The sequence below is a fragment of the Lithobates pipiens genome, unplaced genomic scaffold, assembly GCF_037356315.1.
Source record: "Lithobates pipiens isolate NorthernLeopardFrog02 unplaced genomic scaffold, aLitPip1_a1.2 Scaffold_28, whole genome shotgun sequence".
Classification (NCBI taxonomy): Eukaryota; Metazoa; Chordata; class Amphibia; order Anura; family Ranidae; genus Lithobates; species Lithobates pipiens.
Window position 1 is genome coordinate 155057799 of NW_027507789.1, and position 21019 is coordinate 155078817.

Genomic DNA, 21019 nt, shown 5'->3' on the forward strand with positions numbered 1-21019 from the left:
GTACAGGTTGCGCTGTTATGAGAGAAATTTAAAAATGGATATCAGAGAACACCTGGTGGAGGATCCAGCATATAGTACATCCTATAGGAGCGTATTTTGACTTTCTTGTTTCATACAAAATAAGTCAATATTGTCCGGTGAGTGCAGTGTGTGAATTGGGCACATTGGAGTGAAAGCACTATTTCATTTGGAACACATTCAAATAATCAAGTGACACAGAGCACAAATATCACTTAGACTTACCCGAACACTGTCTATGAATTTCGCATTTTTTGTATGCTCAAAAGCTATATATTCATTGTTGGGCTATTGATTACAAGTGCAGTCTTACCTTATATCAGTGATGGAACTACCAGGGTTCGCAAACATCGCACTTGTGACTGGGCCCTGGTGTTCCACCATTGTGGGGGGCCCCAGGCCTCCTCTCTTCTCCCCCCACCAGCAGATTACTAATCAGCTGAGCTCAACTCAGTCTCGGCTGGACTGAACTGGGCTCAGGCCAATGGTCAGGTGAACCTGAAAGCAACTGCAATGAGGAGGTGCAGGAGCAGAGGAGGACCAAAAGACTTACAGGAGATCTTTGGGACAGCTCCATGCCACACAGAGCTTGTAGGGCAGTTAGTCACTCTGTGGGGGGGGGTCACTGATATAATGGGGAGTGGAGACCCTACAGTAAGAGGGGACACTGATATAAGGGCCCCCTCTTACATCAGTGAACCCCTTTACCTTTGTGTATTCACTCTGCGGCTCTGGTGTAAAGGGGAAATCTGATATAAGAGGTTCTTTGGTCACCAGGGCTCCCCCTCACAGAGTTCCCAGCATTATCCCTTACAGAGTCAGCAGAGTTCACCCTTACAGTGCCAGGGGAAACTTTGTGGACTCTGAGGTAAAGAGGAACTCAGATGTAAGGGGGGGGGGGGCTCTTTAGAACAGAGAATCTTTTACATCAGAGTCCCCTGTATTCCCCATTACATCATGGTTCACAGTGTTCCTCTTTACATCAGGGTCCTCAGAGTTCCCCTTTGCACTGTAAAGGGGAACCCTGTGGACTCTGATGTACTGTAAAGGGAAATACTGATGTAAAGGGGGCTTTGGGAACTCTGATGCAAGGGGGGGACTCTAATGTAAGGGGGAACTCTGTAAAAGGACCTGGGAATCAGTGGAAAGGCTTGGGTCAGAGGGGCCCTTCATGGTTTCTTGTGCCTGGGCCCAGACTGTTTTAGTTATGCCTCTGCCTTGTATACAAGGGTTTAGTTTGTTTGGGTTTGAGGCATATTATTTGTCTTATGACAGCTGCTTTACATATAAATTTCAGTAGTTTTGTTTTTGGTAGCGTGGGTGTAGGTCATTGTTTATAATATATTATAACTTGCAATTCAGTCAACATGTATACATTTGACAGGCTTATTGTTCTTACCAAGACCTTTGATCCTGGTGGATGTGTAGCTGCAGGATAATATACAACCTCCTGGACCTCCGTGCGAGGTCGATCAGAATTTTTTGCAAATATAACCACAGGTGAGCTTGAAGCCGGTGGAAGTGACACAAAACAGTCACACGAGTTTGGGTACAATTTTTGGGACATGGCACTGCAAAAAAAAGAAATGGTGTTAGACGTACTGGTAAATTCATAGTCTTTGAGGACAGCCCATTAGCGGGTTAGTGGCTCCTCCCACCAAGAATTGGAACACATCATTAAATAAACACTTCTGTAGAACCAGTAAGTAGTGAATAAGAACTGAAGGACATAGTCTTGACAATAAAAGAATATGCAGTCCTCAAAGACTACTGGAAACAGGTTCACGTAACTACGATTTTTCCTAGTTCTATTCCAGGAAAGTACCGGGGATAAACAATTTACCAGATTATGGAGGGGCCACAGCTTGAAGAACTTTCACCCCAAAAGGACTTGACATGAGCTTGCATAAGGTCCAATCAGTAGTGCTGGATAGGGATGAGCTTCGTGTTCGAGTCGAACGTACGTTCGACTTGAACATTGGCTGTTCGTCCGTTCAGCGAAATCCGAACATTTTAGTCCGTTCGCGTCAAATTCGTGTGCGATGGCGCAGTGCATTGCTGGCTCATGATTGGCCAAGCATGCACTGTGACCCCGCATGCTTGGCCAATCGCAGCGCCAGCAGCGAGGAGAGCCATGATTGGCCACAGGCAGGATGCCTGTGGCCAATCATAGCTCAGGCTGTGTAGTGCACGCCCCACACGATATAAGGCCGCCATCGCGGCGGCCTTGTGTAGTGTGTTGGCGTCTGAAGCAGTGGGTGTTCTGTGTACCTTCAACACAGTACGCACCGATCGTTTTCGGACGATTTTTCTATCTTGCTGATGTGTAGTGGTTATTGTCTGTGCCCTGACCGCAGTATACACCGCTATATTCACCTCACCTATATAGCTAGTGATCTATCTTTTATAATAGAGCTTGCAGTCAGTAGTGTTAGGAGATAGTGCGTGCTGAGTTAGAGTAGGATTTTGCAATATCAATCAATTGGATCGCTCTGCAAATGCTGTCTCATGTACCCCTTAAATGGACAAAGCCTACTTGATCTTTATGCGCAGCCACTGCGCCCATCAAGCACAGCCACTGTGCCTATCAAGCGCAGCCACTGTGCCCATCAAACGCAAGTACTGTGCTCATTAAACGCAGCTACTGGTGCCACTAGCGGCTGGTGCTCAACATTTTTGGGGAGGCGCAAACAAACTGAAAAAAGAAAATCAATTGCGGCCATTGTGCCATCAAACTAAGCCACTGTGCCCATCAAGCCCAACCACTGTGTCTATCAAACGCAGCCACTGTGCCCATCAAGCGTAGCCCCTGTGCCCAGCAAGTTCAGCCACTGTGCCCATCAAATGCAACCACTGTGCCCATCAACCACAGCCACTGCTCTAATTAGGTGCTTCCAAAAAAAAAAAAAAAAACATCACTATAATTCAGGTGCCCAGCGCCAGAAAAGGGGCCAGACACCTGAATAGGGGGTGTCAGGGGGTGTCAGCGGGGACTATAAATAGATTCATGCAAGGCATGAATCTATCTATGGTGATAGAGCGGTGACAGAAGAGAGGGGGCAGCGCTCCTGCGCCCTTTACGGACGCACTGCCACTGTATGTTATACTTTTCATTTAAAGCCCCTCTCAGAGATAAAATCCACACCCCTGCCTGTTGTAGCCACTTCCTATTGGATGGGCTATGGTAAAAAAAAGGTGGACGTCAGCAGAGAGGATTGGAGGAGACTGGTGGTCCCCTGGGTCGGTGGTACTCCTAACAGTGGGTATGTGGGATCTAGTTTGGGGATTTACGTGGGTATATCTGGCTTCACACAGTAAGGGGGAAAAGGCCTAATAGAAAAAGATAGTGGGTATTTAAGTCAAATAATGAAGAGGTAGAGAAAACATTTTGGGAGCCCAATGGATCCAGCAAATTATGCATTCTAATTATTTTCCTATTGCATTCTTCTTTCTTTTCTCCAGTACCACTACATTAAACTCCCACTTAAATTAATATTTTATTGCTTCATAGGCAGAACAAATGTCATTTGTAATTATATGGGAGAGGTTGCAGTGTGGTGGCACCAGCACCAGTGCCTAAGGCCCAATTTTTCTGCCCCTGTTTAACAGGGACATGTAATTACAATTCTTGATATAATATTTCACAGGAGGGCCCCTTCCTGTGCCCACCCAGAGTAACGGTGAGGACTTATAGTGTTGTGGCACCAGCACCACAACCACCAAAGGTCAATTTTTCTACCACTGTTCAACAATGGCATGTAATTACAATTCTTGATATAATCGTTCACAGCAGGGCGCTCCAGCGCCCACCAAGAGTCACTTTGAGGGCTTACAATGTTGTGGCAAAACCAACACCTTGTTCCGCCATTTCTGCAGAGCATATAGGGCAGGCCCCTACTTTCAAACATCCAACTTACAAACATCTCCTACTTGCAAACGGAAGGAGACAACAGCAAGTGAGATGAAAAAAGATGGACGACAAAACAAATTATACAGGGGTGATAACCCTTCCCTATGTTTTCCAAAAAGCTTAAAAATAGTTTTTTTGACTGGAGCTACACTTTAAAAATGTACCAGTTGAAAATTACAAACAGATTCAACTTAACACAACAAACCTACACAGTCCCTGTCTTGTTTGCACCGCCTGTATACTGCTGTTCTGAGTATATAGGGCCTGGGGGCCACACGCATTTCCTTTTTTTAATAAGGGATACGGGGTTCCCCTTAATATGCGTACAAGACCCAAATAGGCTGGTAATGGGCAGGGAGGGCTACCCATGCCATTTTTCTCAATGATTTTCAACCATATTGCAGGAACCAGATATAACATTAAAACCGCAAGCAGTTTTAAATGGTGTTATTTCCATTTAATGTCATTTTGTGCAGGGACTGTTCTAAACACGGGAAACACGTGGCACTTCACAGGCATACTACAGACACCCCCCAGGCATGATATTTAAAAGAATATTTCACTTTTTTTTTTTCACTTTAATCGTCATTAAAATCAGGGCTCCCGCCAAAATGGCCGTTTTTAAAACTTTTTTTTGCATTGACCCATGTCCCCTGAGGCAGGAGCCAGGTCCCCAAACCCTTTTTAGGACAGCATCTTGCATATTAGCCGTTAAAATTAGCACTTTTCATTTCGAACGTTCGAGTCCCATAGACTTCAATTGGGTTCTAACATTCGTTCGAATTTGGGGTCCGGTCGAAAGTTCTGGTGCGAACCGAACCAGGGGGTGTTCGGCTCATCCCTAGTGCTGGATAAAAGTAGAAAAAAAAAAAAATGTATAACATAACATAGTAGTCTTACAAACCTACTGCCAATTTTATTCATCCTGCAACAGAAGTCTTATGCCACGTACACACGACCGGACTTTGACGTAATAGTTCTGACAGTCTTCCCGACAGACTTTCGGCGGAGTTCGGACGGACTTTCCAAACGAAAGGACTTGGCCACACACAAGCACAACAAAAGTCCACCGGATTCGACAGTGATGACGTACGACCGGACTAGAATAAGGAAGTTCATAGCCAATAGCCAATAGCTGCCCTATCGTCGGTTTTCGCCCGTCATACTAGCATACAGACGAACGGATTTTTCAACCGGACTCGAGTCCGTCGGAAAAAGATTTGAAACATGTTTTAAATCTAAAGTCCGTCTGATTTTTAGACAGCGAAGGTCCAATGAAGCCCACACACGATCAAATTGTCCGGCCTAGTCTGACGAAAAGTCCGGTCATGTGTACATGGCATTAGAAGTTTGCTTTCCCCAAAAAGAGAACAATAGGTCTTTAGATTTTTCTAAGGAATACAGGAAAAGTATTTCTGACATCCAAGAAATGTAGGTTCAATTCTATATCATTGGAGGACTGGTCACTGATGGTTTTGCAAGACAATAGCATTAAACATGTAAAAATTAGATAGCTTCTTAAAGCCTGGTACACACCATTTTTATTTTTTTAGTTCAATCCAGCAGGCTGAAAAAAAAAAAAAAAACACAACTGAAGGGGGCATGGCTGAGCACATGGAGAGCTAGGACGTGTGTCTCCGCAATTCCCACCCCAACAGGGCTCTGTACAGCTCCTGGTGCATCTCCCATGCATCTAACCAGCTCAACATGAGCAAGAGATGCAGCAGTGAGGGCAGGTAGCCAGAAAGGAGGAGAAATTGGCTGCTTCTTTGCCCGCTCAGGCTCCAGAAGCTCCCATAAAAAAAAAAAAAATCAGAGCTCAGTAGGAGCTTCTGTACTAACAATCTGATGTTAGTACAGCAATCTCCTCCAATGAGCTATTGTGTTCTGAGAAGGGGATGGCCCCCCTTCCAGCCAGAACATATAGAAAGAAAAGGTTCCTTAACTGCAAGGTTGATTGACTTATTTTGATAGGGGAGTGGGAAGAACATCTGTGCTAAGGTGACCTGCTTCACTCCAAACAAAGCTTCCAATAGGACTTGCCCTCGATCCCAAAGATTCCACTGGAGTGTATTTGCCACTGACAGAGACTCAACCACCCAATTCAAAGGCTCAGAATCAACCGTATTCTTCTACTTCAGGAGCTCCAGATCTCCAGGTCAAGGATATCCTGTCTGTGGGTGATAGTCATCAGGTTGGATGTCGGGGCCCATTTCCCTGCAAGGGCTATCAGAGTAATCATGTCCAAGTATTCTGTTTTGTGAAACATTATTCTTGTTGTAATTTTCCTACTTCTTGTGATACCGTGTATACAGTGCCGGATTAAAAACTCTGTGGAGGCCCCTAGGCAGTTGAAACCTTAGGGCTCCCCTTGCAGGTTTCTGGAGGTTTCTCGTGCACATGCTCTAGTGAGAACATTGAACCAAGTAGTGTGCGCATCAGACACTAGATGGAGATGACCATCACCATAGTACATTACACGTATGTCGGGATAGTACATTACACGTATGTCGGGATAGTACATTACACGTATGTCAGTTGCACTAAAACATTTTTACAAGCTGACAGCTGAAAGAAGATGAGCTTTTAGGCGACACTGTAATGTGAACCTGATGTCTATGGTTTATGTACTTTATGTACTTTGAGTTGTTATTGGGTACATTACATTGATACCGTATTTTCTCTATAGATTCTTTAACCACTTAAGGACCAGGCCTCTTTTTCAGATTTGGTGTTTACATGTTTAAAACAGTTTTTTTTGCTAGAAAATTACTTAGAACCCCCAAACATTTTATATTGTTTTTTTTTCTAACACCCTAGAGAATAAAATGGCGGTCATTGAAATACTTTTTTTCACACCGTATTTGCGCAGCGGTCTTACAAGCGCACTTTTTTTGGAAAAAATTCACTTTTTTGAATAAAAAAACAAGACAACAGTAAAATTAGCCCAATTTTTTTTTATATTGTGAAAGATAATGGTACGCCGAGTAAATTGATACCCAAATTGATTCCCGCTCGTGGAATGGCGTCAAACTTTTAGCGACATTTAAAAAATTCTATAGTTTGCATTTTTTGCGTTACAGAGGAGGTCTAGGGCTAGAATTATTGCTCTCGCTCTACCGATCGCGGCGATACCTCACATGTGTGGTTTGACCACCGTTTTCATATGCGGGCGCTACTCACGTATGCGCTCGCTTCTGTGCGCAAGCTCGTCGTGACGGGGTGTTTTTAAAAACCTTTTTTTTTTCTTATTTATTTTAATTGATTTTATTTATTTTTACACTGTTTTAAAAAAAAAAAAAAATGGATCACTTTTTATTCCTATTACAAGGAATGTAAACATCCCTTGTAATAGAAAAAAGCATGACAGGTCCTCTTAAATATGAGATCTGGGGTCAAAAAGTCCTAAAATGCAAAAAAAAAAAAATAAATAAAAAAAAAATAAAAAAGACATTTAAAATAAATATACCTTTAAGAGGTATGGGCGGAAGTGACGTTTTGACGTCGCTTCCACCCTCCTATGGTATAGAGACAAGTGGGGGCCATCTTAGTCTCTCTCGTCTCCATACCCAGCTAGCGAAAGGACCCGATCGCCTCCGCCGCTACCAACGGCTCCGGTAAGCGGCGGAAGGTGCGGGAGGGTGGCGGGAGGGGGAGTGGCACCTCTCCCGCCGCCGATAGCAGTGATCTCACGGCAAATCCGCCGCGGAGACCACCGTTATCGTACAGCCGACCGGCGCCTGAAGAGATGGATATCTCGGTTGTGGCAGCACCTGCTGCCGTTACCGAGATATCCCTCTTCAAAAATAGGACGTACATCATCGTGCGCTGGTCGGTAAGTGGTTAAAGTGGATGTAAACTCCATTCATTAAATCTGACCTGGGCACATATCTGCAGTATTTACTTACATCTCTCCAAAGCCCTAAGTCCCATGCTTTTCTGCTGCTCCGTTCCTCTGTTATCAACATGATAACTTCTGACAAGTTCTCCAAGATGGGAGATAAAAGCAGCTGGAAATTTGTGTCAGGGAGGGTGCTATAAATAAATTAGCAGAGAGCTTGTCTTGTCACAGCACAGCTCTGCATTGTTTCTTCATTCCCCTGCCTATGTGCAGGGGGTGTGTGTGCCTTTACTCCAATCAGCTCTCACACAGTGTATGCCCTGACTCTCCTCCCACTGCAGAAACAGGAGAATAATTTTCTAACAATGCGATCCCCCCATCTCCTTTTCTTCCCTTCCTCTCCTTCCCCCCCCCCCCACTTTCCCTTTTCCCCCCCTTCTCCCATCTTCCCCTTGTTCCCCCCCCCTTTTCTTCCCTTCTTCTATCCCTCCCCCCCTCCTTTTCTTTTTGCCCTTCCTTCCCTTTCTACCTTTCCTCCTTCCCCTCTTTCCCTCCCTTCCCTTCTCTCTCTCCCCCTCTCCCTTCCTTCTCTCCCCTCACCTCCCTCCCCTCTCCCCCTATTCTATTGGTTTTTATTTTGTTTTATTTTCCTTTCCTGCTCCTCGTCATTCCCCACATATTTATTTTGTTTCTTGAACTTGATTTGGACACCTCCACTATTTGGAGGCGTTTTTTTTATATTTTTGAAGCATTTGTTTTACTATGCTTTTTCATCTGCATGTATAGGGGGTTGCCCTTTTCTCTCGGTTGAGGAGGGTTAGGGTGGAGTATTCCCACGAGTACAAAGGCCTCATATTGTCCCGCCGAGCCGGTATCCTCTAATTACAGTTTCTGGGTGAGTGGGAGAATAGATAACAAAATAGATAAAATAGAGTAATATGACCCATATCTCATATAGATATATCTCTCTCTCATATTATATATATATATAAAAATGTATGTAGGGAGATTGGTTTCATCTCTGTCTATCATCTGAGGCTTTTCACTTCACTGGGTATATGTGAGGGTTTACATCCACTTTATTGTAAAAGTATTCATTTTTTTCAATATTCTGTGAACAATTTAACCAGTTGCCGCCTGCCCACAGTACATCTACTGTGGGTGGGCGACACGGGCAGGCTAGATCACATACATGTATGTCATCCAGCCTGGGGAGCACAGCTCGAATGCATGTTATATTTATTAACAACAACTGTGCTTCCTATACAGTGATGCTGTGATTGACCCACAGCTATCACATAGTACCTGGGCCAATCACAGCACCCTGTACCATGTGATTAGCTGTAGCCAATCACAGATCACTAGTAATCTCAGCTGTTATGAATGTAACCCATTCCTCACTGTTCAAAACATTGCTGTTATAGTGATCATCATTATAACAGCAATCAAATCATCACCCCCAGAGTAGTACAGTGTTACTAGGGTTGCACCAATACTACATAGTTAGTAAAGTTGAATTAAGTCCATCCAGTTCAACCCGAGTACACACTCACATCAGTCCCTACCCTCAAGGAGCCCACAATCCAAGGTCCCCAACTCACATTCATATGCTAGGGCCAATTTTTGGACAGAAACTGATTAACCTACCAGCATGTCTGGAGTGTGGGAGGAAACCAGAGTACCCGGAGGAAACCCACACAGGCACAGGGAGAACATGCAAACTCCAGGCAGGTAGTGTCGTGGTTGGGATTCAAACCAGCGACCCTTTTTACTGCTAGTGCTAACCACTACACCACTGTGCCGATACCAAGTATCAGTACTCGTGCAACTGTAACAATACCTGAAAGCGATACTTTCAGGCTCTGCTCTTTGAGCTGTCAGTGGGTCTCCCCGGTGTTATAGAAGTCCGGTAATTGGAGCTGTCCAAAAAAAAAAAAAAAAAAGCAGCCGGTGTCTTGCCGAGAACTGTCACCCATCCGATAGTGTCCGCTCTGTACTGCGGACAAGACACGGAGGACAAGAAGACACTGAAAGTCTCCGAAGATGAACAGCGCCTGCGCACTTAATAGTACCTTCTGCCCTGAGTCCAGGTTCAAGCCCCAGCATGCAAGTGGACATAGAGTTAAGATAAAAATATGCTGAGCAAAGCAAGGCCGTGCCCGAAGAACACCGGTGTCTTGTAAAATAGTGTCCCCCATCAGATGCTGTCCCCTGCGTACTGCACATGCGCAGTACACAGGAACACAGATTCCGAAAATTGCCGAGGACGAACGGCGCCTGCGCCGTGAGTCCAGGTTCTATCCCCACTATCCAAGTGGACATAGAGTTAGAATAAAAAAGAGCCGAGCGGAGCGAGGCCGAGCCCGAAGCGTGGCGAGCGAAGCTCGCCCGCGAGGGGCCCTCTTAAATTCTTAACCCTATGTCCGCTTGGATAGTGGGGCTACCTCCTCCACTCACGGCGCAGGCGCCGTTCAACTTCGGAGTTTTTCCGAAGCTTCGGCTGCTCCGTACTGCGCATGCGCAGTACGGAGCGGACAGCATTTTATGGGCGGACTGTATTAGGCAGAACACCGGCAATGTTTATTACCAACATTGCTCAGCCCGAAACACTAAAATAAAAAGAAACATTGTTTCTTTTGTATATTTCTGTTTTTTCATCTGCAGATCAAAGGGATAAACATGTTTAACCCCTTAATAACCCTTAATCTACTCTAATCAGCCTTAATTAACCCCCTAGTCTCCTCCATTTAATTATTATTTACCTGCTTTTTTTCTTTTGTTCACGTCTATGTTATAAACGATAAACAATTAAAATGTATTTTTTTGTATGCTTTGTTAATATATTTGTGTAAAAATATTCACTAACATACTGTATATTTACACATTTCACATTGAAAAAGCGCCAAATGAAAAAAAATAAAATAAAAACAAATCTTCCAGTAACACACTTCCCGTCTCAGGGTGATAATGTTCACTCAATGTATTGTATCTCCAGAGGAGCAGCGTTGCACCCCAGGACAGAAGGTGCTTAGGACTACAGAGCTACTCCTCCTCCCCTCTTCTCCATAACATAGGGGGAGGTGTTCTGTAGTCCTATAGAGCAGAAACAGAGCATACAGTATAAAGTTTTCAGCAGTATTACCAGGCTTTACAGGACAGGTATTGTCTTGCAACAAAGAGAACTAAGCTGCATTCTGTGTACCCTTAAACTAGCCTTTAATTATAGTGGCACAAATGAGAGTCTTCCAGGCATACATTTCCCTGAGCACAAAGGATCCTTTTTCACAACTGAACCTCTTTCATTATATAGGTCTTTCTCTGCACAGACTCTAGACTGCTGCGAACGCTTTGTCTGATGCCACCTTTAATAAAATAGACAGTTACACCATGGTCAGGAGACGGGATGAGCTGCCGAAGTTTGCTTCTTCTGGGTTCGGTTAATGGCTCAACTAAACTGGTGTTTGGCCGAGTCAAACCGCCGGCTGTAGCAGCAAGTGATACATTTATTAGCAGTGTAGCCGGTGTCCTAACAACCATGTCTCATCCCTGCATGGCACATTCAGCTGTCTGCCAAGAATCCTTGTCACCGGAAAAGGAATAGAGTTTTTCCCTTGACATTGGAAAAAATTCCAGTCTGCCCTGGGCACTGTTGTATCACGTGAGGTGGGGGCACCTTGAGGAGATGGGGGGGGGGGGATTGTGGTGGGAGGGGGGATTTGGAGGGTGGTAGGGGACAAGAATTGTCCAAAGAGGGGAAATAGGGTGGCGGGGGTTGCTGGGAATGACTATTTGGGAGATGTGTGTGTGTGTGTTTGTGTAGAGGATTTGTGGGGCATTTATTCTAGGAGGGGAGATGGGGGGAAATTTGGGGAGTTTGTGCTAGGAGAGGTGATATGGTAGAGCAGGGAAGGGCTAGGAAGGGACATTTTTGGTTGGGGGGGGGGGGGGATTTGTGCTAGACAGGGGGATTTGGGGAGATTGTACAAGGAGTGGTGATATGGTAGAGCAGGGAAGGGCTAGGAAGGGACATTTTTGGTTGGGGGGGGGGGGGGGGGATTTGTGCTAGACAGGGGGATTTGGGGAGATTGTACAAGGAGTGGTGATATGGTAGAGCAGGGAAGGGCTAGGAGGGGACTTTTTTGTTTTTGTGCTAGTAGGGATGATTGTGGGGGTATTTTTGCTAGGTGGGGGAAATTATTGGGGGGGGGGGGGATTTGTGTTAGGAGGGGGAATTTCGGGAAGTGGGGAAGGAAATTTGTGCTAGCAAGGGACATTTTTTGTTGGGGGGGGGGGGATTTGTGTTAGTAGGGTTGTTTGACGGGTACTTATGCTAGGAGGGGAAATTTAGGGGGTACGCTAGGAGGAGTGATTTTTTTATAGGGGGGATTTGAGCTTGGAGGAGGGATAGGGGGCAAATTTGTACTGGGAGGAGGGGAAATTTATGCTTAGGGGGGTAAGGATGCAGATTAGTGCTCTCAATTTTTTCTTTTTTTTGGGGGGGGGGGGGTTGCTGACACTTAATGCTCATACATCTTTGGGGGGGGGCACAGTTTGTAATGTTTGCCCTGGGCTCAGGATGACCTTGTCCTGGCACTGCTTCCAGCGATGCACGTAGGGCGGGTTTGGACACGAGTCAGAACCTGCCTGAGCTATCCTGCCAGGAAGCTGTCAAAGCTGTGGGGCAGTGAATGCCTCCGTCACCTATGATTGGCATTTGGGTTTGACAGCTTCCTGGCAGGATAGCTCAGGCAGGTTCTGACTCCTGTCCAAACCCAAGTAACAATAGATCACAAAAAAAAATAAAAGAAAAATAAATACGGCGCTAAACCTAAAGCTACACTAGTACAACTAAAAAAATCACTGCAGCTCAGTTTTACAAGATACACGTAAACACAATAAGATAAGAAAAAAAGCTGCGCACATACATAAATACTGTAAATAAAATGAACCACTTAAGGACCGCCTCCTTCACATCTACGTCGGCAGAATGGCACGGGTGGGCACAATCACGTATCGGTACGTTGCTCTTTAAGTGCCCCGGTCCTAAGCTCCGTGACCGTGGCCGTGGGACCAGCGGACCCGATTGCCGCTAGTGTCCCGCGATCGGGTCACAGAACTGAAGAACGAGGAGAGATCTGTGTAAACAAACCTCTCCCCGTGCTTCCTACTGTGGCTGTCACCGATCGTCTCTTCCCTGATATAGGCAAAGACGATCAGTGAAGTCACATGCCAGGCCACCCTACAATAAAAAAAAAAAAAAAAAAACACACATAACATCATACATAACCCTTACACTGCCCCCTAGTGATTAACTCCTTCATTGCCAGTGTCATTTGCACAGGAATCCAGTGCATTTAAATAGCACTGATTGCTGTATAAATGAGAATGGTCCCAAAAATGGGTCAAAAATGTCCGATATGTCCGCCATAATGTCACAGTCACAATTAAATAAAAAAAATCAATCGCTGATCGCCGCCATTACTAGTAAAAAAAAAAAAAACAATTATAAAAATGCTATAAAACTATCCCCTATTTTGTAAAAGGACGCCAATTTTGTTTGGGAGCCACGTCGCGCAATTGTCAGTTAAAGCGACGCAGTGCCGAATCACAAAAAGGGGCTTGGTCCTTTGGCTGCAAATTGGTCCGGGGCTTAAAGCGGAGGTCCACCCTAAAGTGGACCTCCGCTCATCGGAACCCTCCCCCCCTCCGGCGCCACAATTGGCACCTTTCAGGGGGGAGGGGGGTGCAGATACCTGTACGGGATAGCTCTCTGCGGAAAGGGGCGTAGATTACTCCCCTTTCCACAAGTGCCCGCCCCTTTCCGCAAGTGCCCCGCTGCCTGCTGGGAAACACACAGATCCCAGAGGCAGCGGGGACCGTCCTTATTGCGCAGCGCGATTCGTGCATGTGCAGTAGGGAACCGGGAAATGAAGCCGAAAGGCTCCATTTCCTGATTCCCATACCCAAGATGGCGGCGGCAGCACCCGACAGACGATCTAGAGATTGGCTTCGGGTGCCGACATCGTGGGCGCGCTGGACAGGTAAGTGTCACTATTTTAAAAGTCAGCAGCTGCAGTATTTGTAGCTGCTGGCTTTTAAAAAAAAAAAAAAAAAAACGCGGAGTCCCGGCGGACTCCCGCTTTAAGTGGTTAAACAAACTGGTTAAATGTGTGAAATCCCTGAGTGTGTTCTAACTGTGAGGGGATAGAATTGACTTTGTAGGAACGATATGGCTCTCTCCTCTGGCGCTCATGCACGCGTTCATGCATGGCCAGCAGGGATCGCGGCCGCTGGCCACACACACATCGGGTCCCCCGCATGCACCCTCTGGTGGCCAAAAAAGGGTAGGACGTACCTGTATGGGATTTCGCCCAGGAGAGCCATGGTGCTGCAGTATATCTGCGTGATATGGTCGAGAACCAGTTAAGCCCCGTGGTGCAGGAAACTCAGTGAATCCAGTTAATGTTAAATGACACCTCAATAGGTTGCAAAATGCAGTGTGATTGCAAGAAACACCCATGCGATCCAATTCCAGTACGGCAAAAAACAAACAAGATGCTTGCAGCTTTTTGTGTGGTGCAGGCAAAGTTAACCCCTTACAAAATAAGTGGGCTCAAATCGCACCAAAAAGAATATATAGCATGCAATTTCAATAGGAATGCAGTACAATAAAAAAATAAAAAATAAAAAAACGCAAAGGAATCCATGCATATCCATCCATATGTGAACCAGCTCTCGCACATTTAACATTGACAGGGGTGCTTACTAGTGATGGCCGAACGGTTCGCCCGGCGGTCGTTTCGCGGCGAATTTCCGACATTCGCGGTCCGCACGTTCGAACGCCTTTTTCCGTCGTTCGCCGCGGCGGACTTACGTGTTTAATGTATACAAGAACTTTAACCTTTGGTGACACGTTTATCATGTGATACAGGACAGCCAATTGAGACATGACAGCACATGGACACTTGTACATTCCCCCTAACCTATAAATACACCCGATCCGGTGGCCATTTTACATTCTTTCTTCTGTTACGATAGGGACAGGTTCCTGTGTGGAGTAGGGAGAGATAAACCACTAGCTATTTGGTACACAAAAGTTCTTTTCAGGACTGGTATAGGTGTTAGGTGTTGATAGGTTTGCTGTGCTGCTGATTCTTGCAGCAGCCTGAGTGTCTTTTGTTAGTTTAGAGAAAGGGAAAGGACGGTGTATGCTACAGGGACAGCCAGATTAGTCTTTCATCATCATCATCATCATCATCATCATTAGCTGTTACTATCAAGGTCCACAAAAGAGCTGTTCCAGTAACCACTAATCGTTCTCTTTTTTTGCCAATTTGTATAGGGACAGGAAGGAAGCAGTGTTGTCAGGCAGTGAGGGTAATTTTAAAGACTTGCTGTTATTATTAGTTCCACAAAGGTTCTTTTCAGGACTGGTATCAGTGGTACAGTAATAGGCTTGTACATGTATAATATTCTTTCTTCCAAATATAGAAAGGATATTATACTTGACTGCTGCCCTTCTGCTGCAGTCTGCTAAACATTCACAACTCACTTGTTCCACAAAAGTTCTTATAAGGACTGGTAACTTGGTATAGGGTGCTACGGTACATAGGCTTGAGTGCGGTACAGTCTGCTGTTCTGTAAGGACCGCTATCGGTCCACAATAGATAGGGTTGACGTGCACCACTGCTGACCGCTGCCCTATACTGCAGCAGTCCTTCAGCGGTATAGGGACTGACGTACAGTCTGCTAATCACTAACACACAACCTGCTTGTTCCACAAAAGTTCTTATAAGGACTGGTAACTTGGTATAGGGTGCTACGGTACATAGGCTTGAGTGCGGTACAGTCTGCTGTTCTGTAAGGACCGCTATCGGTCCACAATAGATAGGGTTGACGTGCACCACTGCTGACCGCTGCCCTATACTGCAGCAGTCCTTCAGCGGTATAGGGACTGACGTACAGTCTGCTAATCACTAACACACAACCTGCTTGTTCCACAAAAGTTCTTATAAGGACTGGTAACTTGGTATAGGGTGCTACGGTACATAGGCTTGAGTGCGGTACAGTCTGCTGTTCTGTAAGGACCGCTATCGGTCCACAATAGATAGGGTTGACGTGCACCACTGCTGACCGCTGCCCTATACTGCAGCAGTCCTTCAGCGGTATAGGGACTGACGTACAGTCTGCTAAACACTAATACACAACCTGCTTGGTCCACAAAAGTTCTTATAAGGACTGGTAACTTGGTATAGGGTGCTACGGTACATAGGCTTGAGTGCGGTACAGTCTGCTGTTCTGTAAGGACCGCTATCGGTCCACAATAGATAGGGTTGACGTGCACCACTGCTGACCGCTGCCCTATACTGCAGCAGTCCTTCAGCGGTATAGGGACTGACGTACAGTCTGCTAATCACTAATACACAACCTGCTTGTTCCACAAAAGTTCTTATAAGGACTGGTAACTTGGTATAGGGTGCTACGGTACATAGGCTTGAGTGCGGTACAGTCTGCTGTTCTGTAAGGACCGCTATCGGTCCACAATAGATAGGGTTGACGTGCACCACTGCTGACCGCTGCCCTATACTGCAGCAGTCCTTCAGCGGTATAGGGACTGACGTACAGTCTGCTAAACACTAATACACAACCTGCTTGGTCCACAAAAGTTCTTATAAGGACTGGTAACTTGGTATAGGGTGCTACGGTACATAGGCTTGAGTGCGGTACAGTCTGCTGTTCTGTAAGGACCGCTATCGGTCCACAATAGATAGGGTTGACGTGCACCACTGCTGACCGCTGCCCTATACTGCAGCAGTCCTTCAGCGGTATAGGGACTGACGTACAGTCTGCTAATCACTAACACACAACCTGCTTGTTCCACAAAAGTTCTTATAAGGACTGGTAACTTGGTATAGGGTGCTACGGTACATAGGCTTGAGTGCGGTACAGTCTGCTGTTCTGTAAGGACCGCTATCGGTCCACAATAGATAGGGTTGACGTGCACCACTGCTGACCGCTGCCCTATACTGCAGCAGTCCTTCAGCGGTATAGGGACTGACGTACAGTCTGCTAAACACTAATACACAACCTGCTTGGTCCACAAAAGTTCTTATAAGGACTGGTAACTTGGTATAGGGTGCTACGGTACATAGGCTTGAGTGCGGTACAGTCTGCTGTTCTGTAAGGACCGCTATCGGTCCACAATAGATAGGGTTGACGTGCACCACTGCTGACCGCTGCCCTATACTGCAGCAGTCCTTCAGCGGTATAGGGACTGACGTACAGTCTGCTAATCACTAACACACAACCTGCTTGTTCCACAAAAGTTCTTATAAGGACTGGTAACTTGGTATAGGGTGCTACGGTACATAGGCTTGAGTGCGGTACAGTCTGCTGTTCTGTAAGGACCGCTATCGGTCCACAATAGATAGGGTTGACGTGCACCACTGCTGACCGCTGCCCTATACTGCAGCAGTCCTTCATCGGTATAGGGACTAAGAGTTTTGTCACAGGGTCATTTAAAAAATGACAGGCAGAGGAAGAGGCAGGCCCTTCCGCAGGGGTGGTAGGGGTAGGGCAGGAGCAACAGGCTTGAGCCAAAGTGGGAAGTTGCAGAAGGTGCGTTCAATTACTTTAAAGGATGCACCAGACTTGGTTGAGTGGCTCGCTCAGCCTTACTCTTCTGCACCCTCCTCATCCTCTCGATCTGCACCCTCTTCTTCACTCTCTGCTATGTGCACCCCCAAAGACACTACCACCAACAACACGACCACCACCACCACCACCACATACCTTCCGCTTGAGTCACTGGAATTATTTTCCGATCCATATCAAGAGGACATTTCTGATGCGCAGCCACTCTTGGTATTGGATCAGGAAGAGGAGGTAGCAACAAGCGCTACTCAGCAGTCTGACGCCAGTACCCAGATCAGCCCAAGGAGGAGGTTGGTCCCCGGTGTTGCTGCCTACTCCGAGATCTCTACTTATAGCGGTGGGGAAGGTGACGTTGATGATGACGTGTCTAGTGATGTCACGTGGGTGCCCACAAGAGAGGAAGAGGAGGGGAGTTCAGAGGGAGATATGGACCAGCAGATAGGGAGGAGAAGCAGCAATGACTTACATTGCACAGCAGGGACAAAGCAGACTGCAAATGTATCAGGAGCGAGTCATCGACCATGTGCGGTCACATCTGGCGCTCCCAGGACACCGGCACATGGCTCCGCAGTGTGGGCTTTTTTTAACGTGTCCGCTGCTGACAATAGCGTTGCCATCTGCAATCTTTGCAGTCAACGCGTTAGTCGCGGTAAGCCCAATACTCACCTAGGGACGACCGCCTTAAGAAGGCACATGAGCAGCCATCACCGAGCCCAGTGGGAGCAACGGAACACACAAAGCCACACTGCAGGCTCTCACCGTCCAGCCTCGTCTTCTACTTCTCCTTCTCCTCTCTCCTCACAATTGTCCTCCACTCCACCTTCCATCACGCCAAGCTCACATTTTTCTGCAAAAAGGCAGGCTTCCGTGGGCCTAATGTTTGAGCGTAAAAAAATGATGACGCCGGATAACCCTCTTGCCCAACGGTTGGCGGCTGGCTTGTCAGAACTCATAGCCCGCCAACTACTGCCATATAAACTGGTGGACTCGGAGGCCTTTCGCAAATTTGTGGCCATTGGAACACCACAATGGAAGGTCCCAGGAAGGAAGTATTTCTCAGAGAAGGGCATCCCAGAGCTATATGGCCATGTTCAGCGGCAAGTGAATGTATCTCTGGCACACAGTGTCGGTGCCAAGATACATCTGACCACAGACACGTGGTCTAGCAAACACGGGCAGGGAAGGTATATCAGTTTTACTGCCCACTGGGTGAACCTTCTGACGGCCGTCAAGCATGTAACCCGTGGCACCCGTGTAGATTTGGTTTTACCGCCACGGATTGCATGCAGGCCTGACTCTTCTTCTCCTCCTCCTACTCCATCCTCCTCCCTCTCCTCCTCAGCTGCCTCCTCCTTTTCCGCTGCTAGCGTCTCTTCCACTGCACCGCCCAAGCTCCCCAGAACCTATTCCACATGCCAGGTGAGACGTTGCCATGCCGTGCTGCGTCTGTTGTGCCTGGAAGCAAAGAGCCACACTGGCCCGGCACTCCTTTCAGCTTTGCGTTCACAGGCAGATGAGTGGCTAACACCGCTCAATTTGACAGTTGGTAAAGTGGTGTGTGACAACGGTGCCAATCTGCTTAGCGCATTGAAACAGGGCAAAATCACGCACGTGCCGTGCATGGCACACGTCTTAAACTTGGTCGTGCAGCGATTCCTTGTCAAATACCCTGGGGTCCAGGACATCTTGCGGCAGGCAAGGAAAATCTCGGCCCATTTCAGAAGATCTTACACGGCCATGGCTCGCCTTGCTGACATTCAGCGGCGACACCATCTGCCGGTCAGACGTCTTATTTGCGATTGCCCGACGCGATGGAACTCAACCTTCTATATGCTTGATAGGCTGCTCCAGCAGAAACGTGCAGTTAACGTCTACCTGTATGAACTCTGCGAAAGAAACGGTTCTGGGGAGCTGGGTTTTTTTTCACCGCGCCAGTGGCTGCTCATGCGCGACACATGCAGACTTCTGCGGCCATTTGAGGAGATCACCAAACTGGTCAGTCGCAGCCATGGCGCCATCAGTGACATGGTACCTTATGCCTTCTTTCTGGAGCGTGCATTGCGTCGTGTCATTGATCAGGCTGTGGAGGAGCAGGAGCGGGAAGATGAGGAAGTCGCAATGCTGGATGAATTCCCAGGGGGGGCTACTCTATCTGAGACAAGTCAACAACAGGAGTCTGATGAGGAGTCAGAGGAGGATGGTGCCGGGGCGGATGAGCAGGAGCAAGAAGAGCATGCTTTAAACCTTTCTGGGATCCCTGTTGTGCGAGGATGGGGAGAGGAGAATGAAGAGGACGACATTATCCTGGATGATGAGCAGGAGCCAGGCCACCACACCGCTTCCACTTTAGTGCAAATGGGGGCCTTCATGCTCCAGTGTTTTAATAGGGACCCCCGTATAAAAAGCATGAGGGTCAAGGACCAGTACTGGGTGGCAACGTACTTAGACCCCCGGTACAAACACAAAATGGCGGAAATGTTACCGCCGTCGCAGAGGGCTGTCAGAATGCAGCACTTCCAGGCCTTGCTTCGAGAAATGCTGCATTCTGCTTTTGCGTGCGCTGGCAGAGGAGCAATTCCCACTCCCAGAGAAGGATTTGCGGGTACCAATCCAACAGCGCCTGCAAGAAGAGGCCGGTTTGAAGATGTGTTGGTGACTTCGGATATGAGGTCATTCTTTCAGCCGACCCATCGACAGGTGTCATCCGGATCCAGCATCAGGGAACGCCTAGACCGTCAGGTGTCCGACTACATTGGGTTAACGGCCGATGTGGACGCTCTGAGGAGTGATGAACCCCTAGACTACTGGGTGGGCAGGCTTGACCTCTGGCCAGAGCTTGCCCAATTTGCAATCGAACTGTTGGCTTGCCCCTCATCCAGTGTCCTGTCCGAAAGGACGTTCAGCGCAGCAGGGGGGATTGTGACCGATAAGCGTACTCGCCTAGCTCACCACAGTGTTAACTACCTCACATTTCTAAAAATGAATGAGGCATGGATCTCGGAGGAATTCAACACATGTGACCAGTAGACCATGTATATGTCTATAAACTATTTTTTTAATCAAGCACACAGACCTTCTTAATTCATTTGGCTCACTTCCTTGACCCAAAAAAGCACACCGTACTATATGCCCCTACCCTCCTCTTTGAAGAGGTTGAGCGGTGTCATATTTCTACTGGGGCTGCTTATGATATCCCTGTGCTGTGCTGACTTCCTCCTGGGGGTTCTTATTATGAAGGGATCACACTATCCCTGTGCTGTGCTGACTTCCTCCTGGGGGTTCTTATTATGAGGGGATCACACCATCCCTGTGCTGTGCTGACTTCCTCCTGGGGCTGCTTACGGTGCTGCTGTCAGCGCTGTATGTCACGGTGCTGCTGTCAGCGCTGTATGTCACGGTGCTGCTGTCAGCGCTGTATGTCACGGTGCTGCTGTCAGCGCTGTATGTCACGGTGCTGCTGTCAGCGCTGTATGTCACGGTGCTGCTGTCAGCGCTGTATGTCACGGTGCTGCTGTCAGCGCTGTATGTCACGGTGCTGCTGTCAGCGCTGTATGTCACGGTGCTGCTGTCAGTGCTCTGTATTACGGTGCTGCTGT

General features: G+C 47.2%; 1 protein-coding gene across 4 annotated transcripts in view; it reads right to left on the reverse strand.

The window, feature by feature from the left end:
* SCRN2 (secernin 2) overlaps window positions 1-21019 on the reverse strand; it is a 113131-nt gene that overhangs the window by 85955 nt on the left and 6157 nt on the right. For 2 of the 4 annotated variants that reach the window (XM_077459727.1, XM_077459728.1), the window contains exons 2-3: window positions 1862-1944; window positions 1418-1589 (exon numbers count right to left, since the gene is read on the reverse strand). In XM_077459727.1, coding sequence (XP_077315853.1) covers window positions 1418-1589; window positions 1862-1926 — 237 coding nt within the window. In that variant the 5' untranslated portion in view covers window positions 1927-1944. The remainder of the gene's footprint in view (window positions 1-1417; window positions 1590-1861; window positions 1945-21019) is intronic. The other 2 variants (XM_077459729.1, XM_077459730.1) reach the window with 1 other exon arrangement.